The 21,005-nt window shown below is 40.6% G+C and overlaps 1 protein-coding gene across 2 annotated transcripts in view; it reads left to right on the forward strand.

Moving 5' to 3' along the window:
• Positions 1–6: 6 nt before the first annotated feature.
• Positions 7–21,005, forward strand: part of KPNA3 (karyopherin subunit alpha 3) — a 53,393-nt gene continuing 32,394 nt past the window's right edge. For both annotated transcript variants that reach the window (XM_057425658.1, XM_057425660.1), the window contains exons 1-2: positions 7–114; positions 19,779–19,823. In XM_057425658.1, coding sequence (XP_057281641.1) covers positions 31–114; positions 19,779–19,823 — 129 coding nt within the window. In that variant the 5' untranslated portion in view covers positions 7–30. The remainder of the gene's footprint in view (positions 115–19,778; positions 19,824–21,005) is intronic.

The following is a 21,005-nucleotide window of genomic DNA, read 5'->3' on the forward strand; positions in this document are numbered from 1 at the left end:
GAGCCGTCGCCGGGAGCTGCTGCCGCCGCCATGGCCGAGAACGCCGCCGCCGCTGCCGCCGGCCTGGAGAACCACCGCATCAAGAGCTTCAAGAACAAGGGCCGCGACGTGGAGGTAGGTGCGGGGCCGGCGGGGACCCGGCTGGTCCCGGCCTCCGCCTCCGGCGAGCGCGGGAGGAGGGGCCGGGGCCGGGGCCGGGGCCTGGCAGCGCTCAGGTCGCCGCCGGCGGGCGGCGGGAAGGCGGGGAGCGGCCGCCGGGGCCGGCGGCGGAGGGGGAGCCGCCGCGGGGATTTTTTTCCCCTTTTTTTCTTTTTTTTTTTTTCCCTCCGTCATGCGGGCGCGGCCGGCGGGGGGTGGAGGAGGCGGTGGCGGGGGGAAGGGTTGGCGCTGCCGGGCCGAGCGCGGTCCCGGCGAGCGGCGTGCAGGCCTCGCCGCGCCCCCTCCACGGCTCGCCGGGATGCGGGGGGGGCCGGTGGGCCTCTCGCCGGCCGCCGTGCCTGGGCCGGGCCGGCGGGATGCACCCCCGTGAGCACCCCCCAGCTCCCGGCTGCCGCCTTCCTTCCCTGCCGTCCTTCCGCCCCCTTCCCGGTGCTCGGCGGGATCGGGGCTCGGATGGGGAGGACAATGGTGCCGGCTGCCTTTTGTGCCAGTCCCTCTGGGCGGTAACAGCGCTTCCGCCGGGGCGAGGGGCTTCCCTGACCGCCCGGCCGTGCCTCGCTGAGCTGCTGCCGCGGACGGGGGCCTGTGCTGGTGGTGGGAGCCGCTCTCGCTCTCCGATCGGCCTTCACAGAGTGCACTGGGCTGGCCCATTCTGCTTCCTGCACTGCCTTAGATCAACCCTTCTTTTTTTTTCCTCCTCTCTGTTTTTTAAATGCTGGTAGGCACATCAGTGATGGTGTGCTGGGTATCTCCATCTAAATCGGGAAGGAGTGCGGTGCTTACTAAGGCTAATAGGGTAGTAGGTTACTCCTTCAAATTTGAGAGATGCTAAGTGGTTAGAAGCTTATTCCCTGGAGGTATTCCAAAGGTCTTCTGAATCTGTGTGTCATTCGCGGGGACATCTTCAGTTCTAGTCGCAATTGAAAAGGGAGGAAATCCCAAATCTTATGTTTAGGTTTCTGTAAGAGGAAAAAAAAGGAGGAGGGAGTTGTTCTGAAATCAGACTAGGATTGGAATCGGATTAGGATTTGCTAGACTGAAAACCTAAATACGTGTTGGATTAGTTTGACTTCACCCCAGGGTGTTTTCCATGCTTCTGTTGATCTTATCACTTAAATTCACTTCTGTAATCAGCAGGACCGGAATTTTAGTCCTTTGAAAGTATGTTTTGTAATATAGCAGAATTCACACCTCTACTGCTATTGTTTGGGTGGGGACAATTTTATGCAGGTCAGGCTTAGCAGCAGCAGTGTCTTTAAGATGACATTCACAGCGTAAAATAACCTTTATCTTGCTTAACTTGGTGACAGTTAATCTTTCTCACAGAAAATATTGTATGTAAAGAGTATGGCAACTTCAACACTTCGGGCTAACATTAGTAAATGTTAGAAAGGAACTAAAAATTACCCATCCTTCTGTTTAGCAGTTGCTTTTCAGGGTAAGGAGGAGGCGTGGCGGGTCTCTTTCTCCCCTTCTCATCCAGTGAGACTCTTCCTGCTGTTCCTCATTCATTTTGTCCTTGTCTCATCTCCCTGTATTGGTTACTAGCTTTGTTGCTGCTTTCTCAGTCATTGGCCTGAATCCATCAGAGCTCTAAACAGGGAAAGGTTAGGTATGTTCTTGCCTAGTGCGAACCGATCTGTCATCCATACTTGCTTATATTATAGCATGCCCGAGACTAGGGGAATTAAATATCCGCCTCTCTGGAGGCAGGGAAGAAGGAAATTGACTACCTAAGCTGGACCGAAATTAGTTATACAAGACCAGCTAAGGTAGCTTAGCTCTCATTTCCTCCTGAGGAGGAGCAATTATTTTGGAATAGGGTATTTGCTGTTACAGAGGACTGTGTCCTCTGGGGTTTTCTTCCAGTGTGCTGACTGACTTCCTTTTGTGGCTGAGCCTAAAACTGGTAGGTAGGTAGTTCCAGCATGTTAATGTGGTTAAAGCTTTCACCCTTGCTTTTGAAAATGGTTAAAATCTAAGAAGCATCTTTCTTTTGTGAGCAGCAAAGAGATGAAACACAGAAATATATTGAAGTTGGACACCTATGGAAACATCCTGTAATGAAATGTAGATTCATTAAAAGGATTGTAAAGTATTTGAAATGTGTCAGCATCTTTTAAAACTATTCATATCAAATATTTGAATTTTTCTCTTACATGTTTTTGACTCTTCTGATCATGGTATTTCTTTAAAAGTTTGTTTTAGAAGTACCCTTCTAAGTAAACTGTAGCTAGTCTCTAGAAGTAAAACAATGTAAGGTAACTGAAAGAGGTTAGATTTAGATTAGATATTAGGAAGAAATTCTTCACTGTGAGGGTGTTGAGGCACTGGAGCAGGTTCCTCAGAGAAGCTGTGTCTGCCCCTTCTTAGCAATGTTCAAGGCCAGGTTGGACATGGCTTTGAGCAGTCTGGTCTGGTGGAAGGTGTCCCTGCCCATGGCAGGGAGGTTGGAACCATATGATCTTTAAGGTTCCTTCCAGTCCAAACCAGTGTGATTCTGTGGTGGAGAACGGAAGGGCATAGCAATGCTATAGATGCATTACTTACTGTGCCTCTCTTTGAGATAGTGGTACACAGACTGACCTGCTGATTGGACAGTTTGTTTAGTGGAGGTTATCGGTTCTCCACAAAATGTTTCTTTTCTAAATCAAATATTATATGTAATTCCCAACTGTGAGCAATAACATACACTTGGTTTGGTCTCTGTGCTATCATAAGGAGTTTTCTGTAAAGATCCTGCCTCCAATTTTCTGTACCTAACTTTGGAAACCAGGAGGCATCATCAGTGCCATCATTGGCATTGATCTGCATCTACACATTTTGTCAAATTCCACCAAAGAGAAACAAATGGTTGGTAAGATGGAGCAATAAATCATGGTCTGAAATCTAGATTATATTCTTTGGAAAGTCCAGAATATTGAAGCCGTAAGTTTGAAAACAGTGGCATTTGAGTCACCTTCTGCCTGGAAACAGTCACTGCCTTTGAAGACATTAGGCTTGAATACATTCTTTAGTAATCTTGCTTTGGCTTCTAATAAATACTGGTGAGTTATTATTGATCCCCTCTGGGTGCATACTCTTCTGGCAGACCAAAATACTTGCTCCTTTAATTTGTAGTTAACTCATATTTTATTACTGGGTTTGCTGGGCCATATAATTATCTTTGCTTTTGGTTAGTGCAACTTTAAGGGAAGCGAAAGGTGAGTAAGTACTTTAGATTTATGTTAAGACAGACCTCAGTGCCACATGCAGCTTCTCGCTGTGCTTTTTCTAAGAGCAAAAAAATGGGTCTGTAGAGCAGAAGTGAAAGCTTCTGAATCCTTGACCTGCATAGCCTCACCCTACGTTTCCTAGTTTCAGATTTGGGTAGAATTTTCTTGGTTTTTTGTTGGCTTCCTCTGTTAAGGAGGCAGTGTTGGGGATATAGAACTGGAATTCTGATTTTTGACATATTAATACTTCATAAAGTATTTAGCCCCCAAAAGGGATGATAGCAAAATCAAATGCCAGAAGCTAATTGTTAATCCCTTAATGTGAGTTTTTACTCTTGCTTTTATTAGTGAGACTCTTCTATTTTTATAGGTACTGACATGTGATTAGCAGCAGACAGAGCTAACCTGAACCTGCAGAGCTGAGCGATAAGGAGCCAAGACACTAGTGGCTTCATCTGGACAAACAACTGCCAGAACAGTTTCTCCTCACAACCTTCTCAATTTTCTATTCTCCAGGGGTGTGAAAAGGCTTTTTAGTTCCTCCCATATATTGAAGAGAAGGCTTTCCAGTGTTCCTCATAGGCATGCAGTCTTCGTAAGTCTCTGTGGGTTTCTTCTAAATGTATGGTACTGATTATTCCAATACAATTAAAGCTTTATAGGACAAGATTAAATAGGTGCAGTCAATTTGTTATGCCCCTTGTAACTACTCCGTCTGTTTGTTTATCTTGACATCTAAGATAGCCTAGCTTTTAGAAAACCTAATTTGAACCTTCTGATTTTTTCTGTTTGCAGTTCTTCAGCCTAGTAACACCCTTAAACGTTTCGACTCCTGTAACTTCCTGGACTAGAAGTGTTACCTGTTTTTTATTACAGTAGCAGGTACCCATATGTTAACTCACTGGTCTGATGTTTAAAGTGACAGATCAGACAATTCAGCCTATTTATTTTTGTAATTAGTTAGCATCCCTCTCTAAAACTGAGGGAAAATTCTTGATGAATGGAGATGCTGTGATTTGTAGTGCTGTCTGCATGCTTTACTTGGAGGGGTGGGGGGGTGGTGTGGTACAGTGTGACTGTGGTCATGTAATTAGCAAAATGCTTACTGGATCAAAAGTAGAGCTCCATGTGCATTCATTTAGAAAAAGAATACTGAAACAAAAACCTCACCATCAAACTAGTGAGGAGTTAGTGTGTTATAACTGTTTGTCAAAACTGGGATTAATGACTGGGATTAAAATTTCAGTTTTTTGTTTACTTGTCATACCCTAATCACAAGTCAGAAGAACACAAATCCTTGAACTGCGTTGCTTAGACCATAGGATTAACCTCCTAAATTTGTTGGAGGCTATTTACCAAAAGGAGACATGACCACTCTGTCATCCTTCACCTACTCCTGCTCTATTTGATTTTAAGCTTCAGAGGTCTTGGCCACTGATGTCTTTTCCTGAGTTTACAGTTTCTTTTGGGGCAATTCTATCACCTTTTGCTCTGTATCGCCTGTGGGTCCAGGAACTTTCAAGGATTATTTTTATTCTGTGCCTTCAGGACCCCAACTGCAGCAGAGGCACAGGAGGAACCTGAGCTTATCCCAGATCTCCATCATCCGTTATGTCAGGTTCAGTGTAATTACTGTTGCTTCTTTGCTAACAATGTGGATCTGATTCTTGAGGTTGCTTGAATTTACTCACATTTTTTTTTGTCATGCTGCTACGAATTTTTTTGCAAGCTGAGGAATATTCTGTGGAGATCAAATCTGTACAGTCTCTGGGCATCTAAGAAAGGTATAGGCTGACTTAAACCCATGTTCCTGTCACGTGTCAAAAGCTTATTGCAGTGGAGGTACAATAGCTGCACAGTGCTAACAAATGAGCAGACATGCTGCTACCAGCTCATTTCTTGATTCTTTTAGGTGCACTGACAAGTCTGTTTGCTGCCTTCCTGTACTTCCCTTCAGACATTACCTGAAACAAATAAAGCTTGTAGCAGTCCCAGAAAGCCTGTTACTCCCAGCTACTTTGGAAAAATCCAGTTTCTTTCAGGAGCTGAGTTTTGCAGATTGATCAGCTTTCTGCCTTTCACTTTGCTGGCACAGGAATGTATACCCACAAAAGGATGCCTGGGAGGCAGTAGGGCTGCAACAGCTGATTTAGGTTCGTTTAAGGTCCTGTGGACCTGCTGTCTCAATAGCCTCACTGGCTTCCTGAATCTCAGTAGGTTAAGTGAAAACACGGGTGTCAGGTAGGTTCCTGTTGAGAACTGGATTTAATATATGATCCAGTACTCTCATGCATTGTTTCTAAGCTCTGACTCCTGCAGCTTTATTACCCTTTAAAGCCAGTATATATACTCTTGGGAGAATACAGGTGTATATGTTTGTACTTTGGAAAGAATTACATGGGTAGGAAGAAGAAGGTAATGTGGGAAGCCGCCTCTGTTACTATTGCTGCAGAATGCTCCAAAGTTTAGTTTGCAAGTAAACATGCTGTGAAATGTTTGTGACTCTTGCCAGTATATCCATTTAGATATACTGTCTTAGATTTTCCCTGTCAGGTTCAAAATCAGTTGAATGCATTGCATTTTAAAATGCTTAAAGACACACACACCTTAAGAGGTTATTGTTCGTTTTGGCAATACCTGTGGAGAAAACAATTTGGAGATGACATCTCATGATAAACATAATCTTCATAAGCTGATTGGGATCTGTGCTTGCTGTACTGAGGCCAAATTATTGCTGTTTGTTTTTGTGATATACCAAGCCTTTGCTAATCTCCCTGTAATTACAGGATTTGTTTTCCTTCGTTCTTGTGTATCTCCAACACTACAAGTAACTAAGAGTTACTGGTTCTTACACTACTTTAGAGATTGGTATCGCTAAAGCTTCTTCTATTAAACAATTGATTTTTGAACTCACAAATTGTTGAAGTCTGGTCTAAGTTGTAGCATTAGCATACTAGCTTTAAGAGCTCTTTAACTATTTTTACATAAGTTTTTTGAGGCTTTCCTAATATTTGTGCAGTTCCAGCACAAATCTAAGCAGGACATTCTGTTCCCTAAAACTGTGTTATCTGAAAAGACAGTGATTAGGAGGCTATACCAGCTATGAGTGATCAGGTTTGTATTTATTGTGGGATTGGAAGTGAAATTAGGCATCTAATTTATAAGATTAGGCTAGAAGAAGCAATGAACTGGTTGAAGCTGGTGGGGTGTGTCATCAAGGAGTAAAGACAAATTATGAGTGAACTGACTTGAAATGAAAGAGAAATGTAAAATGCATAGATTTTCCAAGAATAGTCTGTCAATTGTCTATCAAAATACCCAGCACTGTGAAACTTTGATACTGAATTTATATTTCTGATTACTTCTGTAATAGTAGAAGCTGTGAGCTTTGCATTCCACTTCATAACATTTGACATGGGTAGTCAGAAGAGCTTGTTTCTTCCAAAAAATTAGTCCTGCATCCAAACTGTCTGTGCCTTAGACTGAACTAGTTGCAAAGCTATTTACTTCTTTATTTTACTACTCCCTTAGCTTGCTGAGCCAGCCCTTCAGATCTGGAGAAGACTAGTGGCGGCTCAAAGAGGTCAATGTGAAGGAGAGAAGGTATACCTTATCCAGTGATACTTAACTGCTGGATTGTTATCCCTTCCCAGTCAGATTGACACAATTAAATCTGCTGGGGAAGCTCTATATCATTTCTTATGGGCCAGCTGACACTTTTCTCCTTTCTCAGGTTAAGCAAATGTTACAGTCAGTTTTAAACTTGTTTTTTTGTGTGTTTAGTAAGTACAGCAACTAAAAATAGGAATATATATTGTATGAATGGCTGTGGAACAGGAGACAAAATTCGTATCTTCCACATTCAAACACTTATTGAATGATTCATTTCCCTCATATTCTGCCATGTCTGACCAGCTGAGGATCTCTGGTGCATTTTTAACCTTGGTTTTGTCAGATTTATTAGCAGATGGATGTTGTGATGGAGGTGGTGATAGGTGATTAGCAGAACTGGAGGAGTGGCTTCCTCATAGTTTGACTTGTTAGCCTTGATGGCGATGTATTTTAATGTGTGCTCAAACCCCATTGTGAACTCGCTGGTGTGGAACATAGTCAAAGCTTGTCTGCATGAGGAGAAAGTGGTTGGAAGGCAGTCAGACAGGGTGCTAGGGTGACTTGTGGCCAGGCTTTCAGAGATGTAGTAAGGGATTCCTGGCCAGGTGCAGTTCTCAGAACATCCCAGTCCTTTTTCTTAGTCAACTGCATTGTAAGTCAAAGTTGAAATTATGCAGAGAGACATTGTGTGTCCCTCTCAGGTAAGCAGAGGTCACCCTAACCAGCAGATACGGTCTTTGCATGCAGCTTTTTCACATCAGGGTCTTGCTTCTTTTCATGCCCACAAATGTTAGATGCAAAGTCAGTGGTAGTGATTTCTCTGCACCAAAAATCTGACTTGCAGCCAGATAAAGAAGTGTTTCCACACCAAGAAAGAATCTTGAAATGAGAGAGCCCTGCTAGGAGTCAGCAGGATCCTGTTTACTGCTGTTCGTTCATCAGGAATGCAAGAAGAGCGTAGGCTTGTAGCAGGTAATGTTCATAATACTGAACAAACAGCAGTGAAGAGCAACATTCCAGACAAGAAGAGGTGTTTAAGGAGCTCTGACACATGCAGTCAATGTGAGGGTGTCTTTTAGCAGTTGAAAGTCTGGCAGTACCCTCTTGCCATGCGCATTGATGATAGGGGTATGGCTCACTTTATTTCTGTACTCAGAGTAATCTGTATTTTGGTGGACCCTGTAGCTGTGAGGTTCGAAGGAGTTTTGTACTGGTCCTTGTTTATTAAAATCAGACCACTTTTTGTAGTCTAAGCAACTTCTTAGGACTAGCTGATACCATTCTTATGAAAGGATGCATAAATAGGAATTCTGAGAAACTGAAGGTATCCTCAAGGAGAGATGTATGATACCGAAAATGTTCAAACGACAGAAACATGGAATTAAGGCTTATGTCACATTATGAAAGTGAGGTAGAGGAATCTAAAATTCATGATACTGGAATGATTAAATCAGGAAGGTTGCTAACATGACTGGGTTCATAAAATACTGTGGGATGTTGCTGGAGTGTATTTTCTAATTCCTGATGTTCCATCTTCTTCCTGGGTTGTCAGCTGGGTTTATTGTTTTCTCTTGCATCTTAAGCAGAATGATCTCTTCATAGGTTTAATTAGGCAGCTAGCGCATGTTTAATCTTTTTTTTTGCCTTTTGATTATATTTTTCAAAAACCAGAAAAAATCTGATTTCATTTGGGCCATGTAATACTATACAAAAAAAACTTGCTGTGGTTGAACACAGACTAGCTCTCTAGGGACTTGATTTGTTGGGGTGGTTTTTTCATGCCACCCTGTGAATGTATGCAAATTGCAATGGGATTTTTTTTCCTCACTTCACAGGGAGATGGTTATAACAATACATCTTGGAATCGTAGAATGTCTGAGACTTTGATATGACAGTTGAAGACTGTTTAAGTATTTGGAAAGGGAGTGTCTTTGTTCAAACATAGATTTCACAAGAAGGTATCTGGCTACTGTTTAGCCTAGTAGGTTTTCTTGGGTTTTGTTTTTTGGGTTTTTTTTTTTCTTCCTAGGGGAAACTAGTATAAATATTCAGCAAACTGAAGAATGTCTGGTCTTGTGTGGCATTTGCCCCAGAAGTCTGAGGCCTTTCTGACCAAACACTTCATTTTGTAAGTAGATTCTTGAAAGTTGTTATCTACAATCTATAAAAGCTTTTACATTAACAAAAAAAAAAAAAGAGGACACAAGTCTTTATGCTGATCCAGAGATCAAAATTTTAGTCTGATGTATGCACTGAGTTACCGTGAGCAGTCATCTTCATTTTGTTCTGTTTTCTGATTTCATGTCTTGTACGAAGTGAAGACAGTATTTTGGCTGTGAAGTATGACATTAAAAGTGGTGGATTTGTTTTCTGGTAACATCTATTAGAAAAAATCTGAACTTATACCTCTGAATTTGATACGCAAGTGTAGACAATACTTCTTTTGCCGGCTCCTTCAGGACCACAGGTGGGTTTCATCAGGTCCCATACATTTGTGCACATTCAGGCTCCTAAGATGATCTCAAACCTGATCCTCTTCTACAGTGGGCCTGAGGTCTTCATTCTCAGTCCCTGCATATTTGCCTTCCAGGACTTGGGTGGCGTGGTCATAGCATTTGCCAGTGAAGACTGAGGCAAAGAAGTCATTGAGAACCTCCACCTTCTTCATGTATGGGGTAGCCAGTTCTCCCATTTCCTTCTGGGAAGAGCCCATATTATCTGTCTGTCTTTCTTTGCAACATACCTATATAAGTCCTTCCTGTTATTGATGATCTCCCTGTCCAGACTCAATTCTAACTGGGCTTTAGCTTTCCTGACCTGATCCCTAGCTTCCCAGACAGTGTCCCTGTATTCTTCCCAGGCCTCCAGGTAGCATTAAAGGTGGTGGATTTGCTTTCTGGTACATCTATTAGAAAAAAAACCTGAACCTATACCTCTGAATTGGGGTCTTCTAGGCTATAGAATAGGAATGGGACTCCTGCTCTTTTGCAATAGCAATCCAACTGTTCTGTTCTGCTTCTCTAGATAGGTCGGTGTACTTGCCCTGCTGGGTAAGGGAATGGGAGGGATGCTTAGAAATTCTAGGAGAGGACAGAGTTGTGTCGGAAGAGATCAAGCAGTCACATAGGTGATTTGCTTGTTGTCCCTCAAACAAAGGATAAACTTTTATTTCTAGGAGATTCTAAATCATCCGCTGCACTGCGCATGACATACAGGAAAATAACAAGTATCTTTTTAGTGTTCACACATCTGAATAGAAATTTATGTACTGGCAAAAGCAGATTACTGTAACATAAAACTAAACCAAATTTCAAATCCTTATATGTGTTTAGAGTGTGTCAAGAAGCCTTAATCTTCTAACTTAAAAAGTGTGAATAGGAATCACTTGTAATTAGGCTGTCTTGGTTATCCAGTGGTTTTGGTGCTTATTTGGCATATCGCACTATTCAGGTAAGGCAGAGCTGGCATCATTGTAAAATTCAGTATGCCCTTCTGTTTTCAAAAAGTGCGGGGAAAGAAGACAGACTTGATACAGGTATCCTTCAGACCAGTAGCTTCTTTTGGTCTGTAGCATAAATGATCACACTCCACCATTAAGTTCAAGGTGGGCCCTTGTCAGACTGGGGTAGCAGTAGCTGCATTGCCACTACTCTTTGGAATACTACATGGGCAGGTTCCTTGCTGTGTTAGGACCATAGGACAAAAAGAGTACTTTAGTTGGTGATCATTGTTGCCTGCCTGTTGGTCTGCACAGACCAACTGTTGCACTGTGATGAGTTAGCTTGGGGTGCTGTGGGATTACCTGGGAACTTAAGTTTGACTTCAAGTGGAGCCCATGTGACTGCATTATGGTCTTTGGTCTGATGTCAGTAAAGGTGTGATTAACAGTGTTAAGATCTACATCTGAATAGAAATGCTGTAAAACTTTTGACAAGGTATAGAGTCCTTAATGCAAGAGCAGTAATTGGAAATCTACTAGATTCTGCCTTCCTTCCTTCCCCCATTTGAGTTTTAATATAGGAAGAGAATTCCAGCTCTTTTATATTGTTTTAAATCGGCAGATAACATGTTGATTGTATTCTGGACTGCTTTGTGTCCTTCAGTATTGGTTCAATTTGTGTTGAATGCAGCCAGCTAAATTGCTTCAGGTCCAGTCTCCTGAGGGTTGTTTGATATGTCTGTACTTGTAAACTGGGTAATTGGTATATGGAAATTAAAACATGAGTGATCACATCTTGTTCCCTTGCTGGTGGTAGCTCAGTCTGCAGGTTAAACAAAAACAAATGCAGAGTGGATATTGAGACCTCGAAGTATATGATTATGGAACAGCTGCTAAGAAAAAAAACTTAGCAATTGCTTTTCTGCCAAGATCTTATGGAGCAGTAGAAGTATATAATGTGGATGGGCAGCTTTGTGTGCTTCCATAGAACTTTCAGGTGAGTCAGCACCATGAGCAACAGTGGTTGGAGGCTTGTGGCTTTCCACATTGGCATGCATGTCTGCCTTCAGCGAGTCATTACCCATCGCAAACTAAGGGAGTTCCTGGATGCAGTCTCATGCATCCAGTTTGCTGAGAGTAGCCAGGTTCAGATAGTTGAATTATCTTGCCACAGACTGGCTAACAAAAAGCAGCTGGTATTCATTTTAGGGGCCCCAAACTGGGGGTTAAAGAAAAATAAAATGGTGTGGCAGCTCTACTAAAGTTTTCTTTCAGTGGCCTTTATTAACCCTGAGGAACATGAGTCCCAGACAGATTATGGCAGTAAAATATAGTAGCGTAAATACTGTGCTCTGCTCCTACATAAAGCCAGAAAGGAACTTTATAGTATTGATGTTCTGCAGCACACAAAGAGTCTGGACCAAGTTCTGATACTTTCTGCAAAATAATAGAATATTTCCCTAAAAGAGGAGCAAATACGTTTCAGGTCAAATATTAATCAAACAGAGTAAAACTCCCTTGGAGTTTTAGGTCAGGGTACAGGCATATTGTCAGCGTATTGGGATGCTTTGGTAGATCTGTTGCTTGTACTGTGGAATTCATGCCCTCTGCCTGCATTTCCAACTGGGTCAGCATCATTTAATATGGAACTTTGATAACAAAGCTGGAGGTGAAGTTGTTCTAACTTTGTAGTCTATACGACTGGGGATGGGGAAATCAGTTTTTCCTAGACAGTTTGGAGCTTTGTTGGGAATAAAGTTTTGGAATTGGGTAAAGCTTAAAATTCGGTGTGGGGAAGAAGAGTCTGCCTAGACCATAAATGGGGATGCGAGGGGGAAGGCTGGGTAATAATCCATGGTGTAACTAAAGGAATAAACCTAGCAAGAAAGGTTAATTTTGGCTAAATTGGTTTCACCTGGATGTAAAATCTTTTTTGCATGCCCAAAAGAAATAGAGGGGATCAGTGTACAGTGTTGTTTGGTTTTGTTCTTTCAGTTGTGATTAAGTCATTGCATTCAGACCATTGTGATGCTGTCCCAGAATTTCAGTTCAGTAGTCCCAGAATTTTTCCTTCCTGTATTGTGATTTGCTTGCAATTCTTGGAGTAAGCTGTATGCGCTTTGAAAGTGTGAACAGGTAGAACATCAGTATAACCTTCTGTCAGTGTCCCTTTGTCTCTTGTAGGTTTTGGCTGAGGCCAGCTGTACCAGAACAAGTAGAACAATATTATCAGCCTAAGCTTCAACTTTATATATACTAACAAATTATATTCCTGTGCAAATATGGAATATTCAACTTTGAATGTCAACCAAAGATGGGCAGCTGATGACCTTAATAATCTCTATTATTGTATACAAACAAGTACTTTTTCTGCCCACAACCAGCCCAGTTCCCGAGGCTTCAGCGTTTTCCTGTGCATTGCAGTGTTTCATGTTTTTTAAAAGTTGTCAGAGAAAGAATAAGGAAAAAAGCCCAGTAAAGTGGTTTCTAAGGAAGAGAAGCATTTACTTCACCAGTGCAAGCACCTTCTTCTTTCACTGTACTATACCTATGCCTATGTTGTAAATTATTTAAACTGTACTCTTGAGTATGTTCATATACAAGAGAGGAAGTATTATTTAAATCCAGTCCAGCTGTTGGAACTGGGCCAGATTTTTTTTTTCTTTCAGTTAGGCAGGTGGAAATAGTCTGGAATTGGATTGCAAATGCCAAAGCTCTTCAGGTACTCTTTATGTTTAATCAAACTACTTTGCTATACCAGCTATGTATTCAGGGTAGCTCTTTTCCTGTAAGCATATGTCTTCTGGTTTTCTCAGACTGGTTCCTGTAGTGTTGAGACACAAGGGCAGAAATAAAGAATTTAAATGACAGTTATTAATAAAGTTTTGTAGATGCAGAGAAGTTAGAATCAGTGAACTTGTTCTGTCTTTTCCTTTAATAGCTGGATTTTCAAAAGCAACTAAATGCACATCATACTAAAGTTCCTGAAAATGTATCTTTTTATATCCACAGAATAGCCAAAACTGGCATTGGTGTGTGGTGTTCATCTTGTCGAGGTGAGCCTGGCTTCTCCACTTCAGTGGGCTAGCTGGAGACTGATGGATGCTGGTTGGCTGCAGGAGAGCAGGGGCAGCCAGCTAGCTGCTTTTGGAGCAGCTGGCAGGCCAGCCATGCTGGCAGTGTCGATATGCTGGCTGGCATAAACACATCTGTTTCCTGCTTCTCTATCTGTGATGTTTTCTGGACTTGCTCCTGTTGCAGTGGAAGTGGTGTAAATGTGTTGATTAGGAGATGACACTCTTCAGGTATCGCACTTAATGAGGTGGCTAGTCTGGGTGAGCACCACACTGAGATCCAGATCCTGTTGTTAGAATAAATGGAATTTTAGTTGTTAAATGATGATTATGCTTTAATCTTCCCTCTGACAGGGTTGCTATAGCTAAAAATGGTTAAGATTAATACCACTTACTCTTGCAATATTTGACTATTTTTTTCTGTACAGAGAATGTACATTATTAAACACCTTGTACGTGAAACTTAGTTTTTAATTTCATTTAAGAAGATTTTATCCTAGCATAACAAATTGAATGGAATAACTTGAGCTTCTCACTAGTTGTATCATTCACACATTTAGATAGTTTGTGGTTTCTGATTTGTACTGTAACTGGGAATGAAGTAATCTTATCAAGTATCCAGAATTTCTTGCCTCTGAAAGTGATACACTTAAGGGAGTTTAAATTGCTTATAATCCATTAAGATTGATTTTTAGATACGGAGTAAAAATTTCAAATTAATAGAAACCTTAAGACTAGTTCTGCTATTTCATTGTGAATGAGATCTGATTTGCATCAGGTGGTACCAATGTTTAGATCTTTCTTTCGTAGACAGAAGGACTATTTTGAACACTTTGTTTCAGATTTGGTTTTGTCCTTTTCAGTTAGCCTGAATTTTCTTGTTGTAGTCTTGTATAAACTTTGGTAAGGTTTTGATGGGTTTGGTTGGTTGGTTTGGTTTGGTTTTCTTCATCCCGGCAAAAAAACACTATATTCTGTATTTGTTACAGAGGATTTTGGAAAGTGTTGTCTTGTTCTTATGTACATTAGATATGATTGGGTTTGGGATTCTTTGAAATTTATTTATTTATTTTTCTTTTACAGAAGCTATATGAGTTGCCTTTTCAGGTAGTTTAATGTATTATGCAGTTAAATGGGTCTTCTTATGTTAAAGGCTCAAGAGCCAGAGAAACTTGCTAGGCTTAACTCTCTCCTTAGAATCTCAGTGCTATTCAAAACTTCAAGGTAATCTTTTGTTGTTGTTTGTTTGCCAGGAAGGTGCACATGGGCTGTCTTAAGACATCAGGTGGTAGTGTTAAAGCAGTGATACTCGCTCTTTAACATGTAGCGAGCATTTTGTGTGCCTTTGTACAGGATTTCACAAATGGTTCTTGTGAAGTATGTGTGGTTGAGCCAGAGGGTCCCAAATGTCAAGTCACTTAAAATAGTTCTTTAAGTAGCTGGTGGCTACTGTTATGCTGATAATTAAGAATTTCACGGGGTTATCTTTAGCCTTTGCTGTTTGATATCAAGAGGTTTGTGTACATTTTTGTGCTTTGTCATATACCAAATACGAACTGAGAAATCAGGAAAGCATTTCCCTTTCCACAGGTGGCTCTGAACTTATCTTTAAGTTTCTTGTCAACTTCTTGTTGAAAGAGAGGTGCCAGAAGTGCCAGAAACACTGATCTGATGAGGATGGCTGTATTCCATGTTGCATCTGTCCATTGCATGTGTCAAATGCATTTTTAGGGACTGTGGCATTTTTGAAGCCTTACTTTGGGCATTAACTTGGGGCTTTGCTTTGTTTTCAAGGTCTGGTGTCTCTTAAATACCGTCTTCTGTAAAATTAGCATTTGCGTGTTTACATTTGTGTGTATCACCAGGAAAGAAGGTTCCTTTGGTGCTGGTAGCATGACAGCCCTAATGTGTGTGATGATCTTCTTTATTGGCATTTGAAATTAATTTTGGTGTTTAACTTTGAGGGAACTTGGGAGTATTTTTCTTTCAAGTGAAGGGTGTTAGGGAGAGGTTCTTGGCATGTAACACTTTGTAACTGGCTTTGGAAAAGGATTCAGAAATTCAGGGTAGAAGTGAGAACACTAGTTTATTTAACAGCATCTCGTAGATCTTTTGGGTTTCTTTCCTGGTTTATTTTCTAAAATAACGAAATGCTGAGGAACTTGAACTTAGACATACTTCTGAACATCTACTTTTAAATTGTAACAACTTAATGTATGTGGTGCATTACTGTGGTTATGCACAGCCTGTCAAACACACTGTTAAGTAATTGTTCTTCAGAGATGGTGAATGAGGGAGAAGAAATGCCTTGTTACAAAAGCCTTGGGAACCTGAGTTCGACTGGAGTATTGTGTAACAATTGAGATGTAGTGTTGTAGCAGAACTTCGTAAGTGTTCTGTGTTCTTGTGTCATAATAGTACATGCTGACTGTTACTCTTTTTTACTTCCTACCTTTATGTTTATGAGAAGCCTCACAGTTCAGGTTCTGCAGAAATAAGTTGCCATCATTTATAGGATTTTGCCTATGCCGAGTTTTCCTTTTCAGAGATTGGGAATGATTTTTTTTTTTTTTTAATTCAGTGAAACAGTTCAAATTTGTGTTAGGGGTGGTTTTGAGATGAGCTGTTTCAGTATGTTATGAAGTTACTTAAGCTTGAGTACATTAAGATAAGAAGTGACCAGTCAAATGCTGTAGGTGTAAAACAGTGTACTAGATCCATTGGTAACATCTCACCAGGCTTCAACTGTTGTTGCGGATGCAGACTTTAGCAGGTGGTTGTCCTCCCAGCTTGAAAGCTGGTAATGAATCTGTGGGGTTAAATTGCAGAAAAATTTTGTCTTTTCTCTCTGTTTTAGCTGACCTATATTAACTGGGAAAAATGTTCAACCTTTCTACTATTGTATAAATCTCTTGTAAATGCCTATTGATTCCCTGCAGGCTGGGGCTTACAGGTAGTTTAGAAGCGTGGTATTCTGCTTACAATGTTTCCTTAAAGGAAGGCTTGTAGTGATACATAAACTGCTTCTTTTAAATGCTTTTGGCTTATAATATGTTTACTGCTTCTGAAGCTTTAGGAAGGCACTGATAATCTGCTATATTTCTAAAATGTTTCATCTGAAACATAAGCTGTAAATGTATCCTCTCATATTGGGGGCATAAAGTGTCAGGTTAGAAATAACGTTAGCATACGTCTAGCTAAGAGCACTGGTCGTTATGAGACCATGGCAACCAAGTTTAACTGCCAGAATGCACCATAGGCTCTTTTGGGAACTTCAGTCCCATATACTTGTAGGAAGATTCTAGTTCTAACTATTACTGATTCTTGGATGATCCTGGTGACACCAGCATAGGCTGAATTTTTAAAGATGCTGTGTCAGCAGGAGACTCTGCAAGACTCTGAGCCCTTAGTTCAGTGGTGGCCAGATAACACTCATCAGTTCTGTGAAGGCTAAATGATATCCCTAGTTGTCAATCTACTTGGTCTGTGAATGGAGAAGCAGCTCTGGACTTAGTGGTGAGTACTGCCTATTCTGCCTTTTGAAGGAGGAAGGAAAAAGAAAATGTACCACAGTTGTCTTGAAAGAGAAACTACATATATTAAGTTTAAAAGAAAATCTAAAAGAACAGCTGAAAGGGTAAACCCCAGGTAGTACGGAGGATGCCTTAAGAGTATTAAAGTTCAGAAAATGTTTGCTACAAGTCAGCAAAAATGTCCATGTAGTTGACAACCTTTTTTGACAACCTCCAAAGAGTGGTAGCTCTCTAAAGGAGGGGAAGGTTCTTATACATCAAATGTAAAACCATAATGGAGTAGTCGTATTTTGAAGATCAGCTTGATAAAAGCAGAAAAACTAGTAAAAAAAATATTGAGACAGAACTGTAATAGGGTAGGTTCAGTGGGGCTGAAATAATGGAAGTATGAAACAAAGATAAACTCCTAGTTGAAAACCTGAATGAATTGTTAGCCTTAAGAAAGAAGCTTAGTCTTCCCAGTAGACCCCTTATAGATGGATGTCTCTGAGTAACTGTCTTTAGTCAAAGCATTGTTAGAGAAGGTTTTAGAGTGAATTGATGAAAAGAATAGTAATGTCTTGCCTGGGACTGAACTGTATTTGTTTTTTTCCTAAGCCAAAAATACTAAACTTTTGAACTGTTGAACACAAAATATGGTCATACTTTAATCTGCCTTGCTTCCAGAAGAATACTAGGTGGCGAATGTTATGGTTGACCCCCAAGAAGCTCCACATACAGTGTGATGTTTCTGCTCAACAGAAAATATCCTAGAGTCCCATCACATCAATAAATGAAAAAACATAGGGGTATATTGTAACTAGAGAGTAAATTTAAAAGTAAGTTATGCTTTGCATCAATTAAGTCACTGGGATGCCAAATCTGGCATGTACTATACTGGATGTTAAGGAGAAAACGCTAATGGACACTTGGGTTAACTGCTTTGTAACGCAATGGAGTACCTCTTAAAGTTTAAGATAAGTAGGATTAAAGATAAGTAGGATAAAAGATTAAATTTAAGGGGGTGGTGTTACTAGTGGAAGGTCCTGTAAAGAACATCAGTGTCTAGCCCATTCAGAATGATCAAGAAAAGGAGGTATTACAGCAGAAATGTAAGGCAGCCTTGTCTTTCTTCCATTGAAATGCAGTTATTATAGGGAGGAAGTATTGAAAAACATTTTTAGCCTATTTAAGGGCATATTTAGTGCCCTTAAATTTGACACTGTTAAGATTATTAAAATATTAAATTCTAATAGAATGGAAAGCTTGAATGACTGGTCTTGTTAGTTGCAGTGTCTGCTCAGGTTCTTCATCTGTTCATTCCCTGCCTACCCAGTGCCTTCCCATTCCCCAGCAATCCAGTCCTGTCATACTGAGCTTTTGCAGCAGGCTCAGAAGGACACAAGAACCAAATGATTTAGCAAAATAATGGAACTGGGGGAAGAAGTGTAGTTCTGGTAGATGCTGTGGTGCTAGTGTCCTCTTGCTGTGATGAGGACTTGCTTTGTTTAAGGTAGAGTATCTCGTGCTCGTAGAAATAAAAGGAGGATATTTGTGTCTCTGCTTACTTGAGTGAATTGGTTAATCAAGCAGTGGATGGTGAACCAAGCCTTCCTTACTCTCAAATCAACCTAAGGTAATTAAATAAATACTGCTAAGCAAACTGGTTGAGAACAGTGAAGCTAAGGTAATGTTCTAAGCACTGGAACTGTGCCCTCTCTATAGATTCATGGTGTGAAGTCTGCTCATTTCATTTACCTGTGTTTGAGCTTCAGCATGTTCAGTATTTCCTTTGATGGCTTATGGGGAGTGCTGGTGTTTTCTGTGTACCGCTGGTCTTCACTGATACTTTTTAGCTCAGGGATGTTATTTGCCCGAACTCAGAAGGAACATGATAGGTTGGTAGCAAGGATAGGACATAGAAAGTATTTTAAAAGGCTAATTTTAGTTGGTGTGGGTGACCTTTCTAGGCTGCCAGTGGTCATCCAGTCCTGATTTCCTCTGAATTGCATTCTGATGGTGCATGTCTTTTCCACTGACTGTAAAATGAACCAAGGAAGATTGCCTTCAGTAGGCTAAAATTGTTCTGTGTTAAACCTTGAAACCTCTCTTAACTAAGAGGCATAGCAGCATTGTAGGGAATGTGTCCTGAGTGCCCTGTATCTTTAAGGAGCTGAGGTGTTTATGGGCTGATTTTCCTTTACAATGTTCAGGCTGTAGGTCCTAAATAGACTCGGTGCCACTCTACTACTCTGTTTCCTTTTGCCACAAGCCTGATCTTGTTTGCATTCAGCTCAGTCATCTTCTGTCACTCGTGGTTGATTTTGGCCAGATAACTGGCATAGGTTATATGTTTAGGTTATGAATATGATCATATGTGAATATGAGACTATCTAACCTCTATTTACTGCTTCTTTTGATGTGCACGTATCAACAGCTGGAGAGTCATTCCGGTGAAACTCCATGTGGAAGTCAATGTTTTCTGCCTTTGGGATACTTACTGTGGTTATAACAAAGCTTTTTGTAAAATAGACAGTCTTCAAAAAAAAAAAACCAAAACAACAACCAAACCGACAAAAAACAACCAACCTACAAAAACCCAACTTGTGCATCTAGCCAGGAAAGATTGAGTTATAAATTATGCACAGTTTTCCTTATCTTTTCTTATCTTTTGATGAATAACTGCACTTTTGACCTAGAAACAACTGATTCCAAAACAAAATAGTACTTTCATTACATACAAGTAATTTTTATTTTTTATTTACAGACTATGAGAAGACACAGAAATGAAGTTACAATTGAATTGCGGAAGGTGAGTCTGCTTTTATTTATCAGCTGTGTTACTTAGCTAAGACACCAGGGATTATTAGCAAAATCTTTTGCCATAAGCCTTATGGCCCCAAACTTACACAGAAAAGTTGTAAATTTGCAGATTGCTAATTGTGGATTCTAATGTTAGTTTTAATCTCCAACTCATTAAGCTCAGTACAGCAGAACAGTACTGCTTTACTCCAGTGAATCTCTTGGAAATAATCCATATTCAGTTTCTGTACCAATTCTCATATTATTACAGTGGAGCTGTCAGCTGTTCAAATGTTTAAAGTCTCCAAATGGGAAAAAGGGGGGGGGCTTAGCATTTAGAAAAAGTGGATGTTCTTTTGTTTTCTGGAAATTACTCCTTCTGTGCTATAGAGGGAGTTAATTTTAGGGTCGGATTTTGGTTATATTGGGTAAATACCAGTATAGCTGGGAAGATCATGAGCATGAGAGGTGATCTAGTTCAGTGCTCCACCTAAATACAGCATTTGTTGCACCCTCATCATTCATAACTTTTCCAACAGCCTTTCTAGGCACCTTAAAGGCTTGCTGTTGGAGGACATGTTCACAAGCTAAACTACTCTTGGCGGTTTATGTGAAGAGGAGTAAACTTTTATCTGCCTTTGGGTATCTTCATTATATTTGAGAACTGATACTGGCCCCTTCAGTTTTATCACATTGAGACAAATACAGTTCTTTATCCTTTCCTTGAACATTCTGTTTTCCTAAATTAGATTTGTTGCTTCTCCTCGGATCCAAATTGCCTGTATCTTTCTGGAAGCATGAAAGTCTGGAAGGATGCAGGCCACAGCTGAGGTTTAAGTGGGACAGTGAAAACCAGTTCTTAACACAGTATTCCTATTTATATTGAGTACATTAACAGACACAACAACATTCTATCCTGTTATATCGTTTGGATACTTCCCACAGTACCACAAAGCAATGGTAGTTGTTTATGTTCTCCATTTGCATAGTTAAATAAATGCAGAAGTTTTAAACATGATTGCTTCTTGTCTTTTAAATTGCATCTGCTTTTCCCAAGCTTTCCTAAGTTGAATTCCCATTATGTTCCCCAGTATGCTTCAAGGGCTCCTCAGCTTGGTATCACCCATGTTTTTTAATATTTTCATTAATGACTGAATGGAAGTGCTTGCTTTTGACATTCTAGATATAGGCC

Source organism: Pezoporus wallicus, unplaced genomic scaffold (assembly GCF_028554395.1).
Source record: "Pezoporus wallicus isolate ANWC-B61680 ecotype Strahan unplaced genomic scaffold, APGP_CSIRO_Pwel_v1 contig_787, whole genome shotgun sequence".
In the NCBI taxonomy this organism is placed as follows: Eukaryota; Metazoa; Chordata; class Aves; order Psittaciformes; family Psittacidae; genus Pezoporus; species Pezoporus wallicus.